Source organism: Stegastes partitus, unplaced genomic scaffold, assembly GCF_000690725.1.
Source record: "Stegastes partitus isolate 25-593 unplaced genomic scaffold, Stegastes_partitus-1.0.2 Scaffold108, whole genome shotgun sequence".
NCBI classification, from domain to species: Eukaryota; Metazoa; Chordata; class Actinopteri; family Pomacentridae; genus Stegastes; species Stegastes partitus.
This window is the reverse complement of record NW_007577839.1, coordinates 103,518-122,725: the sequence shown is the minus strand read 5'-3', so window position 1 is coordinate 122,725 and position 19,208 is coordinate 103,518. Positions and strand designations below refer to the sequence as shown.

Genomic DNA, 19,208 nt, shown 5'->3' with positions numbered 1-19,208 from the left:
CACCTTCCTCAATGTTTCACCCTCTCAGTGTGTGAACAGATTTGACTGATCACTGACGTAAACGTGACTGACGTAAACCCTGGTTAAGTGACTCATTCCCTTTCCATTCCCATTTCGTCTCTGTGGGCGCACGTCTCTTCCCCTTACCCTCCTCCTTTTTTCTTTTCTTTTTTTTTTTTTGTCTCCTGCAATCTCTCTCTTGCTCCATTTATCTGCCACTTCACCACCGATATCTCTCACTGATGCGCCCCCCCCTCCCCTCTCTCCGCCAGTGTCTTTAGCGTCCAGTTCTGTCGGCCCAGGGGGGCAGGTTTTTCATGTGGAAACAAGCGAGATCGTCCTGAGGGGGGATCCGCTCACAGGATTTGGGATCCAGCTGCAGGGGGGTGTCTTTGCCACAGAGACCCTCTCTGCTCCCCCAGTCATCCGCTTTATTGAGCCCGACAGCCCGGCTGAGAGGTAACTCAATGAGACACCTAACGAGTAAACAAATATCATATAGGGAGTCACCTTGGACTGCAGTGCCCCGGTGCTAATCATTCAGTCCGGCAATGAGAAACCACATGTGGGAAAAACAGAGGCTAATTTCCGGCTGATGTCTCATTGGCTGTCTGAAGTCATACCCACTTAAAACCCTATACAATAAACACTCCATAGTTTACTCAATAGTGAGGAGCGAATTCAGGTTTTAGATATAAAACAAACATATAATAACAAAATGTCATTTTTACATCCATAAAATTCACAGCAGTGCATTGTGGGATTGTTGACAGATAGTAGCACACATTTAGTTTTTGTTCAACTGCAGAACTCTATAAATTGCTGCCATTCATTGGATTCTCAGAATTCAGACTCAAATACATTGGTCAGCAGTAAATAGTTTTGAATTCCTTAAAGAGACTAAGTGCAAATTGGGATACCTGGTTAACAAAACTAGGGCAGAATATACCAACCTGGGTGCAATTAAAAAAAAATAAAAAATTCCCACCAAGAACAAAACAGAAAAATGTAATTGATTCTAAGGCATACAAATTTTTTTTTTCTGGGCAAAAATGTATTAAACAACTCATCCAGAACTCACAAGATGTTCTTGATTACACATTATAAAATGCTCTTCTGTAAAACATTCTCACAATGTTGATGATAACATTAAACTATGTTCTTAAACCAACATTTAAAAAATGTCTTCGAAATGCCATCAACTCCTCAGATGGTTGGATGTTGTGTTATAATGTTCCTGTGATGTCATTTATTGTAGAACATTTGCCTTTTCATCGAGGGAACACGTTGTAGAAGGTTTTACGATGAGATGTTTCCACGGTGATAACAACGGCAGGATGTTCTCAGTGCAACATTCAAAAAAATGTCTTCAAGATGTTATCTAGGCCTCGGATAAAAGAACATTTTCTGTCAGACATTCTGCCTGCAATGTTCAGAGGACATCTTGGTGATGTACACGTTATCTATAAAATGTTTCCACAGTGTTGTATGATTACAAAGAAAGAACGCTCTCGTAACATTTAGTTTTGAGAACATTGGGGCATAAGGGTCTAACACCGTTATCCCCAAACATGTTGAATAGCTTTTGTTGTCCTACCTTTATGTAGAACTTTGGGGAAACTAATAGAGAACATCCCACTGAGACTATTACTAGACCTTTGCAGATCATTTTGAGAATGTTTTTAGAACACGTGGATTCTATCTGGGAGGTTAATAATAACCACTTATCACATTGCACCAAATTTAGCTGCTCTACACAGGCTCTAAGTTACATTTAGAATAGATTTTAAAAATGATTTTGATGGTGTAGTTGCAGCTTATATTGAAGAGCTTCTTGAACCAAATGTCCCAGCTGATGCCCTCAGGTCCTCCAGAACCTCACTGCCGCTGTCGTGTCACTGCAATTCATAAAAATCAAGCAGCCTCCTCTGTTTTCACACTGCAAAATTACATCCAAGTAAAAACATACCTGTACAAACTCCCTCTAAAACATTTATTCATTCATGTAAGTGCAATTTAATATATTATTTTGTGTCTAATATATTCATTATTTCTTGCTGTTTTTACTTGTTCTGTGTTGCCTCTCAAGTTGCAACCACTGGGGCTGATTTTTTGGATGCAGCCAGTGAGCATTTCTTCCTCATACAGCAGCATTTGAGCTGCATTTGTCTAATACAATGGTACCCAAATGGGGTCAGACCCACGAGGTCCAGAAGACAAATTCAAAGTGACACGAGATGATTAAAAGCAGAAAAACACACATCTGCTAGGCCAAGTTACGCTTCCTTTTTTCAGACTTCGATCTAATTTTAACAGCCATGCTGCTAGCAGCGAGGCTCTGGGGACACTGATGTTGGTCAGTTGGTCAGTCAGACACCCCTTCGGTGCACACTGAAATATCTCAGACGACTGTCTGCATGGATCGCCTTAAAAGTAGGTGCAGACACTCCACGGCCGATCGTAAGTATATCTCCAGAGTTTTGTTTTAGCGCCACCAAGAGGTTGACATTTGGGATTTTTTGTGAAATGTCTTGGATGTATTTAAGTACAGATTTTCTCCTTCCCTTCACAAGATTGTAAATATGCTCAATACTTTGGTTTATGACCGACTACTGGCAATCCTGTCAGCCTGAGCTGAGCTAAGATGATTAGGTTAACATCATAGCTGCTGCACATCACATGTTAACAGCATCACTGCATGTGAGCACATCGCCTCACAGGGCTGCCAGCATGGCTCTAGTTTTTCTTTGTAAAAATAATTCAGACAAATCAAGGAAAAAGCTCCTGAACTGGTCACACTTGGTGAGGCACACATAACTGGTTGCAAGTAGATCTTGCCTCCATAGTATTATGGTGGTATATTAATCACACATTTTCCATGAGGTGTTGATGCAGCCACTGAATTTTTAATGGTGAGCAGCCACCAATAGCTGCACATATAGTATTGATCCACAGTACATGTTGCAGTCTAATTAACACACAGCTCTGATAAAGCCACTTCTTACTATCTGACTTTACAAGATTAATGGTGGTGTCTGCCGGCAGCGCAGGGTCGTCTCCCCCGAGTCCTGTAACGCGATTAGTCCGGCAGCAGTCGGACAGGACTGAGTCAAGTACAGCATCCGACTATAATGTTGGTGCCTCAGCCTCCACACAAGGTTAATGAGCAGCGGTGGTTAGTGAATTAATACAAGTTGACAGTGCATCAGTGTCAGCCCTCACAATTAGGGGTCTGAATAAATGTGTGATATGTGGGACATCTTTTCCCTCCCTTGTATGTGTGTTTGCTTGCTGGAGTACTTTTGAAGTAAGGTCAGTTTTTCAAATGTGTTTATGCCGTGCCCCGAGGCTGCATTTCATTTTATAGATGGCATTCTGAACGTTCATTCGATGTGACGTGTGGCGTTACAGTTAATGACAGTGTCACTAGTCAGAGTCCAAAACTCTCCTTGCTGATTTTAATGGGGAGAATAAGTCGGGATGTTGGAATGAATGCAGACACAATTAGCTGATTATTTGATAACTGGACCAAAACAAATTAATGATTAATTCAAAATCTAAGTCTTTTATAAGGGAACAAAACAGAAAACAAATGTTTGTTGATTCCAGTCTCTCAAATGTTGAAAGCAGATTTATTTATTTTCCAATTTTACATATATTTTTTTTTAATTCAGTAGCTTTGTTTGTGCTGCTGCTTGGACAAAACAAGACAACAAACAAAATAGAGAAAGAAATGTATTATATTTCCTGTTATATGAATGCGCCGTACTACTGATATAAACTTAACAAAACAAAGAAAGAAAAAAAGCTGCTTTCTTCTGAACTCTTCTCATTTGCAGTTGTTTAAAATAGCGTGTGAATACTTTATGTGATGCTTTCTTGTTGTCGTGTTACATTATGCATGACACACAAAGTGGCGTTTGTTATGCAGCCTACACTCACTGATATGAATAGGGTGGACAAAATAATAGAAATGGCTGTCTGCACGCTACTGTACAATTCAAAAACACTAACGTACAACCTTTAAAAGTGGTCAAAAAGCTGAATCAAAACCTATAATTATGTCTAAAACTATATTTAAGAAAAATAAATAAATCACAATATAGCCATCACAGAGGAACGCTTTATTGCAGAAGACTTATAAAGCCGATTAGTGAGTGTATATATGCAATTGGTTCTCAGGTCTTTATTTTTTGCGTGGTCTCAGCGAAATTTCCCAAATTAAAAATAATAATAATAAATAACAAAAACTAATCCAACAGGTTCTAGACTCAAGAAACTGACTTTTTTGTCTCTCTCTTTCTCACAATTTTGACATTTTCAGACCAAGCAATTAATGGTTTGTTTGTGTAGAAATGTATGTGAGATTAGATAAAACTTTATTATTCCAGAAGAAAAATCTTTGGACAGATATTGCTCAAAAATCCAAATTCATTAGGAAATGCATGTCCTTGTAGGAAGCACAATGCATTACTGAGAATACAGCAAACAAATTTAGAATAAGGCCGGAGAAAAGAAGATTTAGAAGAAATACTGGCAATGACACTGAGGTAGAAAAATATTACACATCATGATGAAAAATCAAATATTTAAATTTGTAGTAATATCCTATATGAATCAATTCTTAGAACAATTGTCTGTTGCATCCTTGTTACAATGTGATCCAATTGCTTTATTTTGAATAGTTTTAATGATTACATCTATATATAACCAGCTGTTTTCTTTATACTGTTGTAGAAATGTTTTGTTCTATCTATTTTTTCTGTGTGGAGGTGTGGGTTGCTGCAGGTTGGAGACAGACTGTTGTCAATTAATGGGATCCCAACTGAAGATGGCACTTTGGAGGAAGCTCATCAGCTGCTCAGAGACTCTGCTCTGGCTAACAAGGTCACAGTGGAGATTGAGTTTGACGTTGCAGGTAATTAAAAAAGGAAAAAAATGATTTCCTATTGTGAGATCTTGTACATCGACACTTTTTTTTGCTTTTTAATTTCTCTTTATTTTAAATCCCAATTTAGAGTCGGTGGTTCCCAGCAGCGGCACCTTCCACGTCAAGCTACCCAAGCGGAGAGGAGTGGAGCTGGGCATCACCATCAGCGGTGAGTGGGGTTTGGCAGCAAGACATTCAGCAGGGGGCAGTGTTGCTCAATAATATTGTAAATCTCCCTTTGAATCAATGTGCTGTGATCCATAAAAACTCGGCCTGCAAACGCATGAAGGCACATACCTCATTACCTCTGAATAATACTGGCCTGCACAAACATTCATCATTAGTCTTTCTGCTCTAACTAGCTCTGAAAAAACACAATCTGGAAGCTAAATTTGATCAGTGCAAACAAAAAGGCAGAGGAAACATTTAGTTAGAGCTGATATGGTTTTATCCTCATATTCTGCTGCTTAAAATAAACCAAACACTGTTTTTCTTCTGTGTTTTTTTTTATCAGCAAGTAAGAAACCTGGCAAACCCCTCATCATCTCTGACATCAGAAAAGGAAGCATAGCACACAGGTATGTCCTATCACCATGTAGAGCTGGTAGTATTACAAGTAAACAGTTTATTTCTCCAGTTCTCACACCATGAATCAATTTTGTAAGGAGTTAAGCAGTGACACTGTAGTGCCATTTCTCAACATTCCACAATTAGGGGTGAACATAATTTCTTGGCTTGTGTGGGAATATTGGTGATCAAAATAAAATTTGACGTGTCCACTGTGTGACAAAAGCCTAATTGGATTGAGCTATCAAAACTGGATCAGTAGGGCAGCGCAGCTACATTTCAGAAGGGCTCAGTGTTGATTAGGTTGAGGGTGAGGTTACGGTCACCCCCAAGCATCCCACTGAGACGCGAGGATAATAGGATTCTGATGGTGAGTCAGGTGGAGCAGCTCTCTGGTCCCAGTTTAATATTTGTGATCCTCTCCTCCCTTGTGTCCGGCAGAACAGGCACTCTGGAGCCTGGAGACAGGCTGCTGGCCATCGACACGGTGCGTCTGGAGAACTGCACGATGGAGGACGCCATGCACGTCCTGCAGCAGGCCGAGGACATGGTCAAACTGCGAATCCAGAAGGATGAGGACAACATCGGTACATGGATCAGTTAAAACACCAAACATGCCCACATCCAGTATACAAGATGGTGACAATTACACTGGTTTCTGTACATCTACGAAACCCTCACTGGTAAAACACCACCATATCTGCGTTCATTACTCACTATTCATAACTCCACCGATGCTCTTCATTCTAACAGTCTAATTAACCTCCACATTCCCAAAGTCCGTACCACTTTCGGTCGATCCTCATTCCAGTTTTCTGCCGTTTATGACTGGAACTCTTTGCAACAATCCCTAAAACTCACCTCATACCACTCTCGTTGTTAAAAAAAAAATCAGTTAAAGCAACACTTGCACTGCACCTGTTTTGCGTAATTTGTTTTGTAATATTGTGTGAGATGCTGTACATGTAATCTGTTTTTGCTGTTCATCTTGTTTGAATGCTGCCTCTTGACCAGGTCATTATTAAAAATGACAACCAGTCCTAACTTAACTTACCTGCTAAAATAAAGGTTACATTTTAAAAATAGAAGAAGAAACTTGGACATTTACACAAGCAGTTTTATCATAATTTTTCCTTTCTATGTTGACTCCACTACATTTGTTTGTCAGCTACCAGCTACTTTTCAGACAAAAAATAGCATATAGTGAGTCATAAAATAAATTAGATTGTCAAAGATTAAACCAGTGGTTGTGACCTTTTCATGAGAAAGCAGCGTCTGGTTGAGGCCCGAGGTCACACTTCAGAGGTCTGTTGTTAATCACTTCCCTTCCAACCCACTCATCTGTCACATTAATCTAATCAAAACTTAAAATTGTGATATTTCAGGAAATCGCTTTATTCTGCATGTCTTGTTTAAAAATTGGAGAAAATTTGTAAAACGAACCAACCAGGTACTGACTCGGCTACGGCCAAAAACCACATTACAAAAATTCTGTGATATTTCAGCTAAACTGCAGACATGAAATGAAACAAGTGTCGGAAACTAATTGAATGTGAATTGTCTATAGTATGTAAAATCAACATTTTTTTTCAATATTTGTATACTGTGGAGGCCCTTTTAAAAAAAAATTGTATATATGATCTCCATTTTTTTTTTAAATTATTGTAAAAAAAAAAATCAAACAAATTCATTTGCTTTTACTGTTTTGATTTATTGAATTCTAACTGTCATATTGCACATGAGACCTTTTTGAGTTCCCTTTACTTCTAGCCATGGAGCTGCTGTGTCCATTGACATGCAGGATCATTTTTTACTGAGCCCACATTGAGGAAGAACATGACGGGTGCAAAAAGTACCTGCTTGAGGTTCAGAGGTTTAATAATCTCATCATTCCTTAAATTTCTAATGTTAATCATTTGCAAAGTGTTCCAAGGTTTGGGACCGGTGAACTACTCTTTCATCATCTACCAGTTATTTACAATATTTTCTCAAATCATCTATCAGAAAATAACGACTAACATCTGTCACAGGTTTCCAGAGATTATAGCGAGATATTCACACGTTTGGTTGTGCCATCCAGCTGACTCAACTCCAAAGACATTACATTTCATATCTGAGAAAATGTTAACATTTCAAATTCTTTTAAATTTTATTTTGAAAATGACTAAACCATTAGACTATTATCAGAATATTAATAAGTTGATTAATTTTTTTTTAGTTGACAAATCACCTTCCTGTTTCAGCTCTGCACTGGACTCGTTTGCTAACTGTATATAAAGTAGTTCCCTATCTTCATCCTGACCTGCTACAGCAGCATAATACAGCTGATCAGTCACTCTTAATGTTATACTTTTCCAAAATCTTCACTGGCCTCATTTGTTCTGATCTTGGTTTCCACCATTTCTGTGTGTGCTGTAGATGAGTTGGAGATGTCTGGCTCCATAATCTACACCGTTGAGCTGAAGAGATACAACGGGCCGCTGGGCATCACGATTTCTGGCACAGAGGAGCCCTTTGACCCCATCGTCATTTCTGGCCTCACCAAGAAAGGTCTGGCTGAGAGGTGAGAGAAGCAAAAGAGAAGTGAGGAATGACGGACTGTGGGTCAAGGCAGCTATTTGGCAACACATGAAGCCTGTTACGGTCTTTGGTGGCCCTTTGGAAACTATAAAAAAGAGAGACGGAGGGACAGTAAACAATGGCTGTCTCGTATTTTTCCCTAACAAGAATCCTCTTTGTTTCCGTCTCGGTCAACGTGCTGGCAGCCTGACAGGTTTGCTGGCCTGCCTGTTGGTACTGTCTGGTATACTCTGATATCTGTGTCTCCTCTGCCCTGACCTTAACCCTGCAGGACCGGAGCCATCCACATAGGAGACAGAGTCCTGGCCATCAATGGGGTCAGCCTGAAGGGAAAGCCGCTGAGCGAAGCCATCCATCTCCTGCAGATGGCCGGGGAGTCCGTCACCCTCAAGATCAAGAAACAAGCCGATCGTATATATATTCTTTTTCCTTTTGTTCCAATCTTTTGCATTACTCTGTGGAAAATGATCTTTTAAATGCAGATATAAGGCAAAAACTAAACAACCGGAAAACTGAGAAATAAGACATTACATTAGCTCTTCTGTTTCTGTGGACCTAAGACATCACTTCTAATAAGTAAATCCCTTTTTTTCCCCAAATGTGTTTGTGTGTAATTTCAGGCTGCAGGTAATTTCTTGAACTACTTTGTTTGTCCTTACTCCTGTGGGAGGAACCTCCCTGTATGGCCAACATCCAGTTATACATTAAGTCATTGTATTTTGAGATTTTAAAAAATAAAATAAAAAGGTCATTGCATCACAAATCGATAAATATTTAAGACAAATTTTGCTCGACCATCTCTGATTTGGCTAACATTGTTATAGCATATAGCTATTAAAAAAGTTATGAAGTAATTTTGTTTGATAATATCAAATACTTTCAGCATGTTTTATTGTCACATTGACATTTGACCTGTGTTTGAAAGACATGATCTCACAAACTATGCAACAGTCATATATACAAATAAAAGCCTGAAATTTTCACTGTTATTTCTTATCATGCCATTTAGCTACTTGTCCATTATTGTACGTTCTGAATCCATGGCGTGGTGTGAAATAAGTGAACATTTCAGGCTTTTATCTTTAATACTTTCTGAGATATTGTCCTCCAAACATGGCCTCAAATTAAAAAAAAACAAAAAACAAACATGCTGAAAGTGAGTCGAAGGGCCTTTTTATTTTTTCAATTATCCCGCAGCACAGGTGCAAAGACATCCAAAGTTCATGATAAAGTTTTAATCAGAGATGGTCGAGCCGAAAGCGTTGATGATTTGAGATTGATTAACCTGAAAGAGTCGACACACTCTGAGAAAACAACGTATCACAAAGAGGAAAAAACAAGATTTTAAAAAGAAGCCATGTGTTTGTTGCAGTGTTTTACTTAAGTTTTTTTTTTTGCATTTCTTTCCTGTTTAGTGCTGATTCGACTCCTGTTTTGTTTCAGAGTCTGACGGCCGCCATCTTGACAGAGAAGTTGGGTTTTTAAGTGACACAGAGGATGAACTGACAGACTCTCAGAAGACCAGTAAACACTCAGAGGTTTACTCTGCCAATGTTCCCAGTATAGACTCTGCCATGAGCTCCTGGGACAGCTCGGGGTTCGATGCCGGCTACGGTAGCCAAGGTGAAGGCCACCGTTTACATGCTGTCTAAGAAGCACCCATTGACTTCCTCTCATTTAGAAAGATCAGTGAGATTTTTTTATTTATTTATTTTCTTGTAATGTAGGGACGTATCTCCACAAAGCATCCGACATACTGCTTAATCCAAACGAGTGGAGGCGCACAAAGCACAGGAGCCAAACCAGTTCCAGTTCTGCAGGCCTCGTCCACCACACAACGCTGTATGATGGGAGATTTACTGAGGATGAGTGGGACAAGATACCTGGGTAAGTGCAGCAGCCCGGGGTCTGTTCCAGAAAGCACCATCACTTCAACTGTCTGAAGGAGCTGCACATCAGTTCACAGACGTTTAGGTCAGGAGAGGGATTCTAGTAATTTACTGCTCCTATACCCAATCAGTCTTTATTATAGCTACAATATAAAACTGGAGATTATGTGAATATTTCTGAAGGATAATGATTGTCGTGATTTTTAAAACTGTACAGAGTACTTTAAAAGTGAGGTTTTACGCATAGTGTTAAGATTTTTCCCAGCATGTATGTTTATTATGACTGACTTCCTGAAATTTAGTCATTTAATGCTGTTGAACCAAGATTTATATTTAAAATTAACCTTTTACAAATTGACAATCAGGTGCCTTTTCAATATTAAATCACAAAAATCCTTTTCAACTGGGCCAATCGACGAACCTAATCTCCATCATTTTTGTTCCTTTGCCGCCTGAAACTTGTCCCAGTCTGGTGTCAAGTGAACAAATATGTTTAATCTGTAATATTCAGTCACTCCATCATCCGCCGCAGAAATTAAATCATAGTTATTTGTTTGTTACGCCTGCTTTCTGGAACCAACCTGTAGTTTCCTCCTTGTAAATATCTTGTTGTATGTCAGTGCAGCTGTAAGTGGTTTCCTGTTTCTTTTACTTTAAATAATATTCTATGTACAAGCAAACTTTACTGTAATTTATTTTTTGTTTCCCCTCTCTTTGTGTTCATTGACAAAAGCAATTTGCACTCTTTAAATTACTTTTCTTGTCATTTTGTGTTGTATGTTTTCACGTTTTGTGCTTTTCCAAACTGTCCTTTTCTCTTCTTTCTCAGGTATTCTCTCTCTCATCTGCTTTACTAACTGCCCACGAGCTCTTTGGTGTTTCACATAGATACATCTTTTTCTGTCACCCCTTGTCCACATTCAAAAAAAAAAACAAAAAAAAAGTTTCCTCAGAAAAAGTCCCCAAAGGGCCCAAGGATACATCAGCCTTATCTGTCTCTTCTTCACACTTGACTTCTTTTTTCCTGAACTTTTGTGTCACATGCTTTCATTTTCCTGCATTTTTTTTTTCTTCTTCTTCTTCTTTTTGGAGGGCGACATTACTTTCATAAGTCTGAACTCTTTAAAGGCTTTAAATCTAGTGGACTCTCAGTGTTGCGAGAAATTTACGGTAAAACCCTCATTGAGAGATTTTCAAAGGGACTCTCCAGCTACTGCGGCCCCAAAAACTGCATTTCCCATGCTGCTTTTGTACGCAGCAGCGGCCTCCAGACTGCAGGGCTGCTCTCATGTTCTGGTTCCTGCATTGTCATAGATTCGTCAGCCCCCCTCGTTGCCATGGCACCCTGAACCAGGAGGACAGCTTCTGGTCCCAGGCTCTGCAGGACCTCGAGACCTGCGGCCAGTCAGAGATTCTCAGGGAGCTGGAGGTAGGATCGCCATCCCCCCCCCTTCTTGTTCTTTTTCTTCTCCTCCTCCTCCATCTGCTTTGCCCTACTCCTATATTCAGACCGGTGTCAGCCTAAATGAACATGCCAGATGAAGCATTATGATAATCACCAGTGTGTAATCTGTTATTAAATCTGACAAGACAAGCCGAGCACCTGCTGCCATACTGACCGAGGAAGGCTTTTGCACAATGCCTTGGCCTCTAATCTGTGTATGTTGCATGAGCGTGTGTGTGTGTGTGTTCAAAAAGAAAGTTAGTTTTTCTTTTTGAATGCACGATGCTGGAGTAATACTTTTTTTGTTTTTTCTTTCTCCCTCTTTCAGGCATCCATGACAGGTAGCGCTCTTAGTCTGTACCTAGAGGAGACCAAGACCAATGAAGACTCAATGTTTCACTCAGAAATTAGTCCCATCAAGAGAGAAGGAAGACACGGCGAGACTAAAAACAAAAGCAGCCTGAACATGTCGACTGGCGCCAGAGACGTACCGTCCAGGGTCAAAGGGGAACCCTCTGACATCTTGTCCCCTACAGCCCTGGCACTGCACAAGGTGATTTTTAGGAAACGTCACTTCAGAATTTGTTAATAAAAATGCAAACTTCACAACACAGCTGCTGTTGAAGGGACGTAAAAGTGAAGTCGAACATCACGTCGTTTGATCGCACGCTGGATTCCAAAAGAGTGTAAACTAGGGAAAAAATACAATATAATTATCTCACACAATCATCCACCTATTTTATGTATGTAAGTTGTGTGCACGAGGCTTTGGTTCATTGTAAACATGCTCTTTTGCACAGATCTACATCTGTACATAGCTGAAGGCTCATTTTCCTATTTCAAATTCCTTGTATGTGTACACTCACTTGGCCAATAAAACTGATTCTGACAATAAGGATATAAAGTCAAATAACAACTCCATGTTTAACAAACATCAAAGTAAGTTTACGGATCACATTTAGCCTACGTTTCTTTCCTTCTTACCTGGCACTGCAGCCGTTAACAACAAGTAAGCAATCAATAATTAAAATGTTTAAGGTCCATCTTAAGAACAAAGTGTCGCTCCCTTGATCTCACTACTTCCCCGCCTTGCGCTAGTATATACGGTAGGTACCCGCTAAATATTTTATTGATGGACCACTATACAATTCCACCGTAATTTGCTGGCTGTAATCTCAACCTGTGCCCAAACATTTCAGCAGAAATGTGATCAGCTGCACTCGGTGAACACGGCACAAACAGCAGCGTCCTGTGGGAATGTGCCCGTCGTGAACTTATACCTGCGTGCCTCCTTCACTTGACTCGCTGCTCCTGTCGGTACAGTGTAACTGGACCCAGTGGATACCTGGCCAGTCAGGACTTGCAGTGGATTCGCGCTCATTACACAACAGTACCTGAGCTGCTGCGCCTGCTGTGACCCCACACGGCGCCCGTATGCTCCCTGAGCTGTGTCAGCTGTGTTCTGACTGGCGATAACAGCACATCACAGGCCCTGCAGTGTGGAAATTAACGGTGTTTTGAGTTGACACAACTTGGGTGATCTCATGGAAAGTAATGTCTCATTCCACCATAAAGCTGTTTGGTTACGATCAAACCTGTTTCTTTTATGGGGAACATCCAAATTCAAAGAAAAAGATGTGACATGGAGGTATGTGACTGTTTAGTGTTTACAAATGGAGTGGACACAGTAAAAGACACACTAAGAAGACAACTGCATGGCGTAGAACCAGACTGTTTATCTCTGTCTTGTTCCTGAACCGAGCTGGCTCAAGTACAGACACGACACCGATGTTAATCTTCTCATCTAACTATTTAATCATACGGACCAAAATATTTAAACATTCAACCACAAAATACCCTCTTCCACACTCTTAACTTCACTCTGTTGAACTGTTCTTTTTCTTTCAAGGTTTTTTAAGGGAAATGTAAAAAAAACTTGTAAAAGCAGCCACCACTTAACAAGCAAATATACTGTAGTTGTGAGACTCTGGAGAAGCTTTGTCAGGTCTGAAAAAAACAACTCTGATAATGTCTTCAGTGTTATCTCTGCTGCTGTTTTTGTAAAGAACCTATTGTGCACTGGTGATGTGGTGTTTTGTTCGTTTTATTTAATGCAGTTTTTATACACATTTGCTGTGGTAAGCTGTAACTGTGTCAACTGAGCCTCGAAATGTTCTATGTATAATCTATGCAACTCTAATTTCCCCTGTGTTTGCAGGTGACTATCAGGAAGGACCTTGAGAGCCACGACTTTGGTTTCAGCGTATCAGATGGGCTCCTGGAAAAAGGGGTCTACGTGAACATGATCCGGCCGGATGGCCCAGCTGACCAGGCCGGGTTAAAACCTTTTGACCGCATTCTTCAGGTACTGTTTGACTTTTTAAAGTCAGCTTTAAAGGAGTAGTTTGGCATTTTTAGAAATATTGTTTCTCTCTTTAAATTACCAAGAGTTAGATGAACAGATTGATGCCTCTCCCATAGAGTCCAGTATGTGTAGCTCCAATATGAAGCTGGGGCCAGAATACAGGTAGCTTAGCTTAACATGAAGTATGTGACAAGACTGAATCTGTCTGAACATAACAAAACGCAACTCCCAGCATCTCTAAAGCTTACAAGTTAACTGCTTATTAACATGTCTATACAATAAATAAGAGGAAAAACAGTAGCAGATAGTTAGCTTAGCATTAGGATTAGAAGCAGGGAGAAATGGCTAGTTAGTATAAAGACCATTATATCATGTAGTCTAACTTTGTAGTTTTGTTTTTTTAAGTTTATCTTTTATACCATTTTCTGTCAGATTTTATTTTTATAGTTCTTTTCACGGAGCTTAGCAAGTCTGTGCTTTACAAGTGACAAATAATACCAGGGCACACAAGAAATAAAAATAATGGAAACCAATAAAGCAATCAGAATAATTTAAATTGCAAATTGTAATTGCAGGAATAAAAAAATTTAATGAATGCATTCCCAAAATAAGGGCGACAAAACTTTCCAATCAAAAGCGAGGCTACACATGTAGGTTTCAGGTTAGTATTTAGGTAGTTTATTACTGTTTGTTCTCACACAACTTGCTGAGAAACAGTTTCAGGCCCTCAGGTTTAGGTTGTCCATTGTTATGCTGCTGCAAAACTTAAATTCAATTAAGCTTTTGCTAGTAAAGCAATGAGCAAATGTCCCCATAATGTGAAACTATTCCTCTACAGAAAGGCAAAGTGCACTGGATGATAATTAAATTAGTTGTGATCTTCCAGGTGAACCGTGTGAGGACCAGGGACTTGGACTGCTGTCTAACTGTGCCCCTAATTATGGAGGCCGGAGGCAGCCTGGACTTGGTCATTAGCAGGAATCCACTGGCAGCGGGCGACACAGAGCTGCCCAACAACTGTGACGACCCCTCAAGCTCACTGTTCTGCTTTTCCAACCACAGGACCAACAGCATCGCCCTGTGACCACAAAGATAGGCACCAACTGTTGAAGCACAGCAGCGCTGGGACCTCACACACACACACACACACACACACTCACACACGTCACTCATGGTTAAGTTCGTCACATTGTACCTCTCAGACAGACCTTTACACTCATGTTCAGCACGCAGAGCATCCGCAGAAAACAGCCACACTCTCTCCGCCTGAAAGCATCGCTCACTCACAAAAGCTACAAGTGCATGTGTTCACCATTGCTAGTTTTAGTCACTCTGTTCACATGATGCAGTTCAGAGGAGGTTCTGGCTTTGGGGCAGACACCCCCCTCCACCTCCCTCATCCCTTCCCTCTCCACAGGCAAAGCCACATGCAGCGTTATATAACAGGAGGAGTCATAGCTTCTGATGGGGCCAGGATGTCAGCACACACGCCTCGGCTCTGGAGAGGATCAAATGCTGCACACATTCGCCGCATAAATTTACTATCTTTTGCTTTAATGGGCTTTATGTTCTCACCGAAGGAACATTAACCCAGTTTTCTTTTTCTTGTGCACAGTTGCTCAAAGAGGACCCAAATGAGTATCTGCATATAAAACGCTCACAGAGACACACACACACACACACACAGGGTGTTAGTGGATTCACGGTTCAAGGCACGTTGCACCTATTTGAGTAATTTCAGACACGACTTGGCTCACTGCCTTCGTTTCCAGTCTCTCTTCCACACTGCCTGCCCTAGAGAGGGGACAGTGCCTCCAAATAGACAGAAAGCTGTCTGATACTTGCCAAGTATCATTAACTATATTTTAAAAGCCTCTTATATCTTAATACCACGAATGCTTCCGAAGACGCTCTACCCTCTCTGTTTTAAAGTGGGTGTCCATTGACGGAAGGATAGATAATGTTTGATTGGTTCCAGAGAGACTTGATGTTTGTGGTTTTTTTGTTTGTTTTTTTGTTTTTGTTCTGACACGTTTCCAAAGATATAATTTTCAGGTTTCACATTTCGCGCATGTTTTCTTTGTGACACTGCATCTGCACACCTCCCTTTTCCCATTTTCACTTTCAAAGCATGAGCCCGTCTTTGTACGCGGCTTTGCACCAGATTGACTTGTGGTCAGTCACTGATGCTCCCGTAAGTGAATCACATTGTTTTCAGAAGCACAAGATGAAAGGCCTTTCAATTTTCGATGATGGATGATTTCACTTCACATCGGACTCATTTGGTTATCGGTTATTTCCTCTCTGCAGTAGCTGTTTCTCCTACGATTGTGTATAAGCATGTTAAGCATGCATAAGGCTTGTCCTTGGCGAGTAGCTCTTCAGTATAATAATTAAAAAAAAACAAAACTATTGGAGTAATGTCTGCTTCAACAGGATCTTTGTGAGAGTGCTACCCTTTTTTTTTTTTTTTTTATCATGACCTGGTGTTTTTATAAAGCTTTTGTGCAGGAAATGTGTCCTGCTGATCGCGCTGACCGCCTGGGAAACAAGAAAAAACTTGTTTTTAATTCCATGTGGTGGCTGATGTGAACATCTTGAGATAGTTGCATTGTTGCATATAGAGCAGCCTTAGAGACTGGTTCATCCATGGGAAGGTACCCTTTTGATTTCAGACTTTATGTCTTCTAATCAATGTCATGTTGTATACAGAGGCCTATTTTTAAGGTTTTATATTAATTTATTGTACAACACTAAGTTTACTGTAAAATACATCATGGTATGCAGTGCTTTATTTTTTATTTACTGTACATGCACATGCAGTGTAGTATCTTCATTTAAGTTGTGATACAGAATGTGATTGTGCATTTCTTTTTCTTCTTTTTTTCTTTTGGTTGATTTCCACATCCTCCTCCCGGAATATGTCAGGAATCGGTTCAAAAAAACTTGAAAGAATTAATGGATATTATTTTATTTTTGTTATTTAACTTATTAAGTAAGAAATGTATTTCTTTTTATGGAAATAAAGTTATGAGACCGTAGTTGATGTTGCCCTGTTTTGTGTTGATGTAATTAACATGGACTCAAGCAGGTGTGATGCAAAGTTTTGGTTTAAGATTTTAAATCAGCCAGCCTACTATTTATCTTTAAGCTTAAATATCCTATTAACTGTTAGATGGTTTAAGTTAGGCATTGATGATCTCCAGAGGTTGAAACCTATGGGTTGTCCATCCAATTCTTTCTCCACTGGTGCCACCACAAAGTTGACATTTTTTGCTATTGATAAAACATCTACATTATTGAACAGTTATCCGTGAAATCTGGCAAACACATGTCCTCCTTAGGATGTATTATAATTTTAGTGATCACCTTTGCATTGTCACTATCGTCAACTCAGTTTTTCAAGGCCCCATATTGTGCCCTTTTTAGCAAATTAAAAGTGTTGCATGTTCCCAAAATAGGGATTTCCAATTTTTCAGGTCAAGATACTGCAAAGAGTTTGATGGTTTATGCTGCGTTGAATGTCAGCCCTGTTCTAAAGAGGTCTGTAGCTTTACATGCAGCTGAACTGCTGGTGTCTACACCCACTTCAAGAAGAAGATCTGAGCCTGAATGAGTATGTGAGGCCAGGAGCGTTTAACTTTCTGAGTGTTTACAAGGAAATCTCGTTGAATTCCGGCCACAGGCACTGTTGACATCAGTAGCTTAGCGATGCAGAGCAGCAGCCTGGAAATGGCTCTGGGGTGCTGGTTTACATACAGTCATCATGGGCTGCGTTTTGGTCTCTATTTCATAGTCGTTTGATTATCTGACAACTGAAACAAAGAAATAGCTTTACTGGGAATTTGGCTATTAAAATGCAGTATATGTGGGAACAGAGAAGCAGGAGAGAAACACACAGATGCAAACATTGGCTTACTTTAGGTTGCATGGATGCACAACAAGGAACATGAAACACTGAGGATTTGCCTACTGTTGTGGTGAAATTACCGTCAATAATGAAAGCAGTCCACTGTGTCTTCAGTTCCTCCGATGCTGTGAGTGCATGTACACTCTTGTGTTCACTCTCGCAGCCAACAGTAGAACATTTGGTGGGTTTTGCTCATGGTTGAAACACTTTAGCAGAAGCAGCTCTACAAAGTAAATAAACATGGTGAACTACCAGTCAAGTGTTCATTCTGACAGGCTCACTTGGAAGCACAGGGGGCTGTGAGCAAGCAGTATCATTATTTGCTTCCTCAGTTGGAACGTAGCAGGTCAGTAAAAATTCTCATTGGCTTGTAAAGCTGGGACAAGATCTAGTTGTGTTTGGGGGTTTGAGGAATGCTCGCAAAAAAGGATTTTCACCATATGGGACGTTTAAATGACCAAATATCAGCACATATAATGACTCTTACATCAAATTTCACACATCTACTTTGTGTTTATCATTAATTAGCAAATGCTAGAATGCTTACTATGACCTAACAAGCAAAGACAATGAATTTTACATGCTAAATGTTGGCATTCTCATTTAACATTTAGCTAAAAGGTTTGGTGAAGCTGTAATTAAAGTTAATAGCACTCATTTAAACACCACTACATGCTAATTGCCATACTGTTTCAGCACCACAGAAAAATCTTAAGCTTTATTTTAAATTAAACTAAGAGGAAACAATGCAGTGTGTGGTTTACTGCTACTCTGGAAAGCTACTGCCAATTAAACAATGTTTTTCATAGATTTGGTGTTTAATTCCTGTTTTCTAAAACGTTTCAAAGCTATTTTGCCACTTACAATTTCTTACATTTTCTCGACAAGACATTTCCATTCTTCTGTGAGTATACCTGATTTTGACACTTTTCAAATGTGGACACACACATGAACCATACACTATAAATCTGTATGGATTTGGAACACAGCATTATTCGGATATTTTGTGGATTGCTAGACTTTGACCCAATAAATCTGCAAATATTCAGTTAAATCAGCAAGTGGTTGATGGCTCTCTGGTGGACCTTTGAGCCTTTAGGAAAAGTAGACTTTCATTGAAGAAATTAGCCATGACTAATAATTTCTTTGCATATCACCAGATGGTGTTCAAATCCTAAATCTTAAAAAAAAAAAAAAAAAAAAAGCTGGAAGGACACAACTTTGTGTTATATTTGTCAATCAAAAGCACAAATATAATGTTTTTATCAGATTAAATTCACCTTCAGTGAATGAGCAAACAAACACTTGACTTTAACAAATCCAACACAAAATATGAACTTCTGACTTGCTTTTCGAAGAAACGCATCTGCTGCTGTTCTATTTCCACAAAGCATTTGGACGCCTCAAATCCTTATGCACCCATGCAAATCTGTGGAGACTCGATGTGTTTGGACGGACACTGCAGGGGCATGGCCAAATAAGCCAATCTCATCTTTGTGAGGGAAATGTCAATGCAGGTGGAG

General features: G+C 39.8%; 1 protein-coding gene across 1 annotated transcript in view; it reads left to right on the top strand.

Annotated features, from left to right (window-relative positions):
* The window catches only part of LOC103354442 (glutamate receptor-interacting protein 2-like), a 32,664-nt gene extending 17,805 nt beyond the window's left edge, over positions 1-14,859 (top strand). The window contains exons 12-24 of the mRNA XM_008277813.1: positions 273-459; positions 4,773-4,918; positions 5,019-5,099; positions 5,445-5,508; positions 5,939-6,084; positions 7,916-8,060; positions 8,349-8,488; positions 9,521-9,700; positions 9,805-9,964; positions 11,281-11,395; positions 11,739-11,963; positions 13,629-13,775; positions 14,662-14,859. Of these exons, the coding sequence (XP_008276035.1) occupies positions 273-459; positions 4,773-4,918; positions 5,019-5,099; positions 5,445-5,508; positions 5,939-6,084; positions 7,916-8,060; positions 8,349-8,488; positions 9,521-9,700; positions 9,805-9,964; positions 11,281-11,395; positions 11,739-11,963; positions 13,629-13,775; positions 14,662-14,859 (1,934 nt within the window). The remainder of the gene's footprint in view (positions 1-272; positions 460-4,772; positions 4,919-5,018; positions 5,100-5,444; positions 5,509-5,938; positions 6,085-7,915; positions 8,061-8,348; positions 8,489-9,520; positions 9,701-9,804; positions 9,965-11,280; positions 11,396-11,738; positions 11,964-13,628; positions 13,776-14,661) is intronic.
* The last annotated feature ends 4,349 nt before the right edge of the window (positions 14,860-19,208 follow it).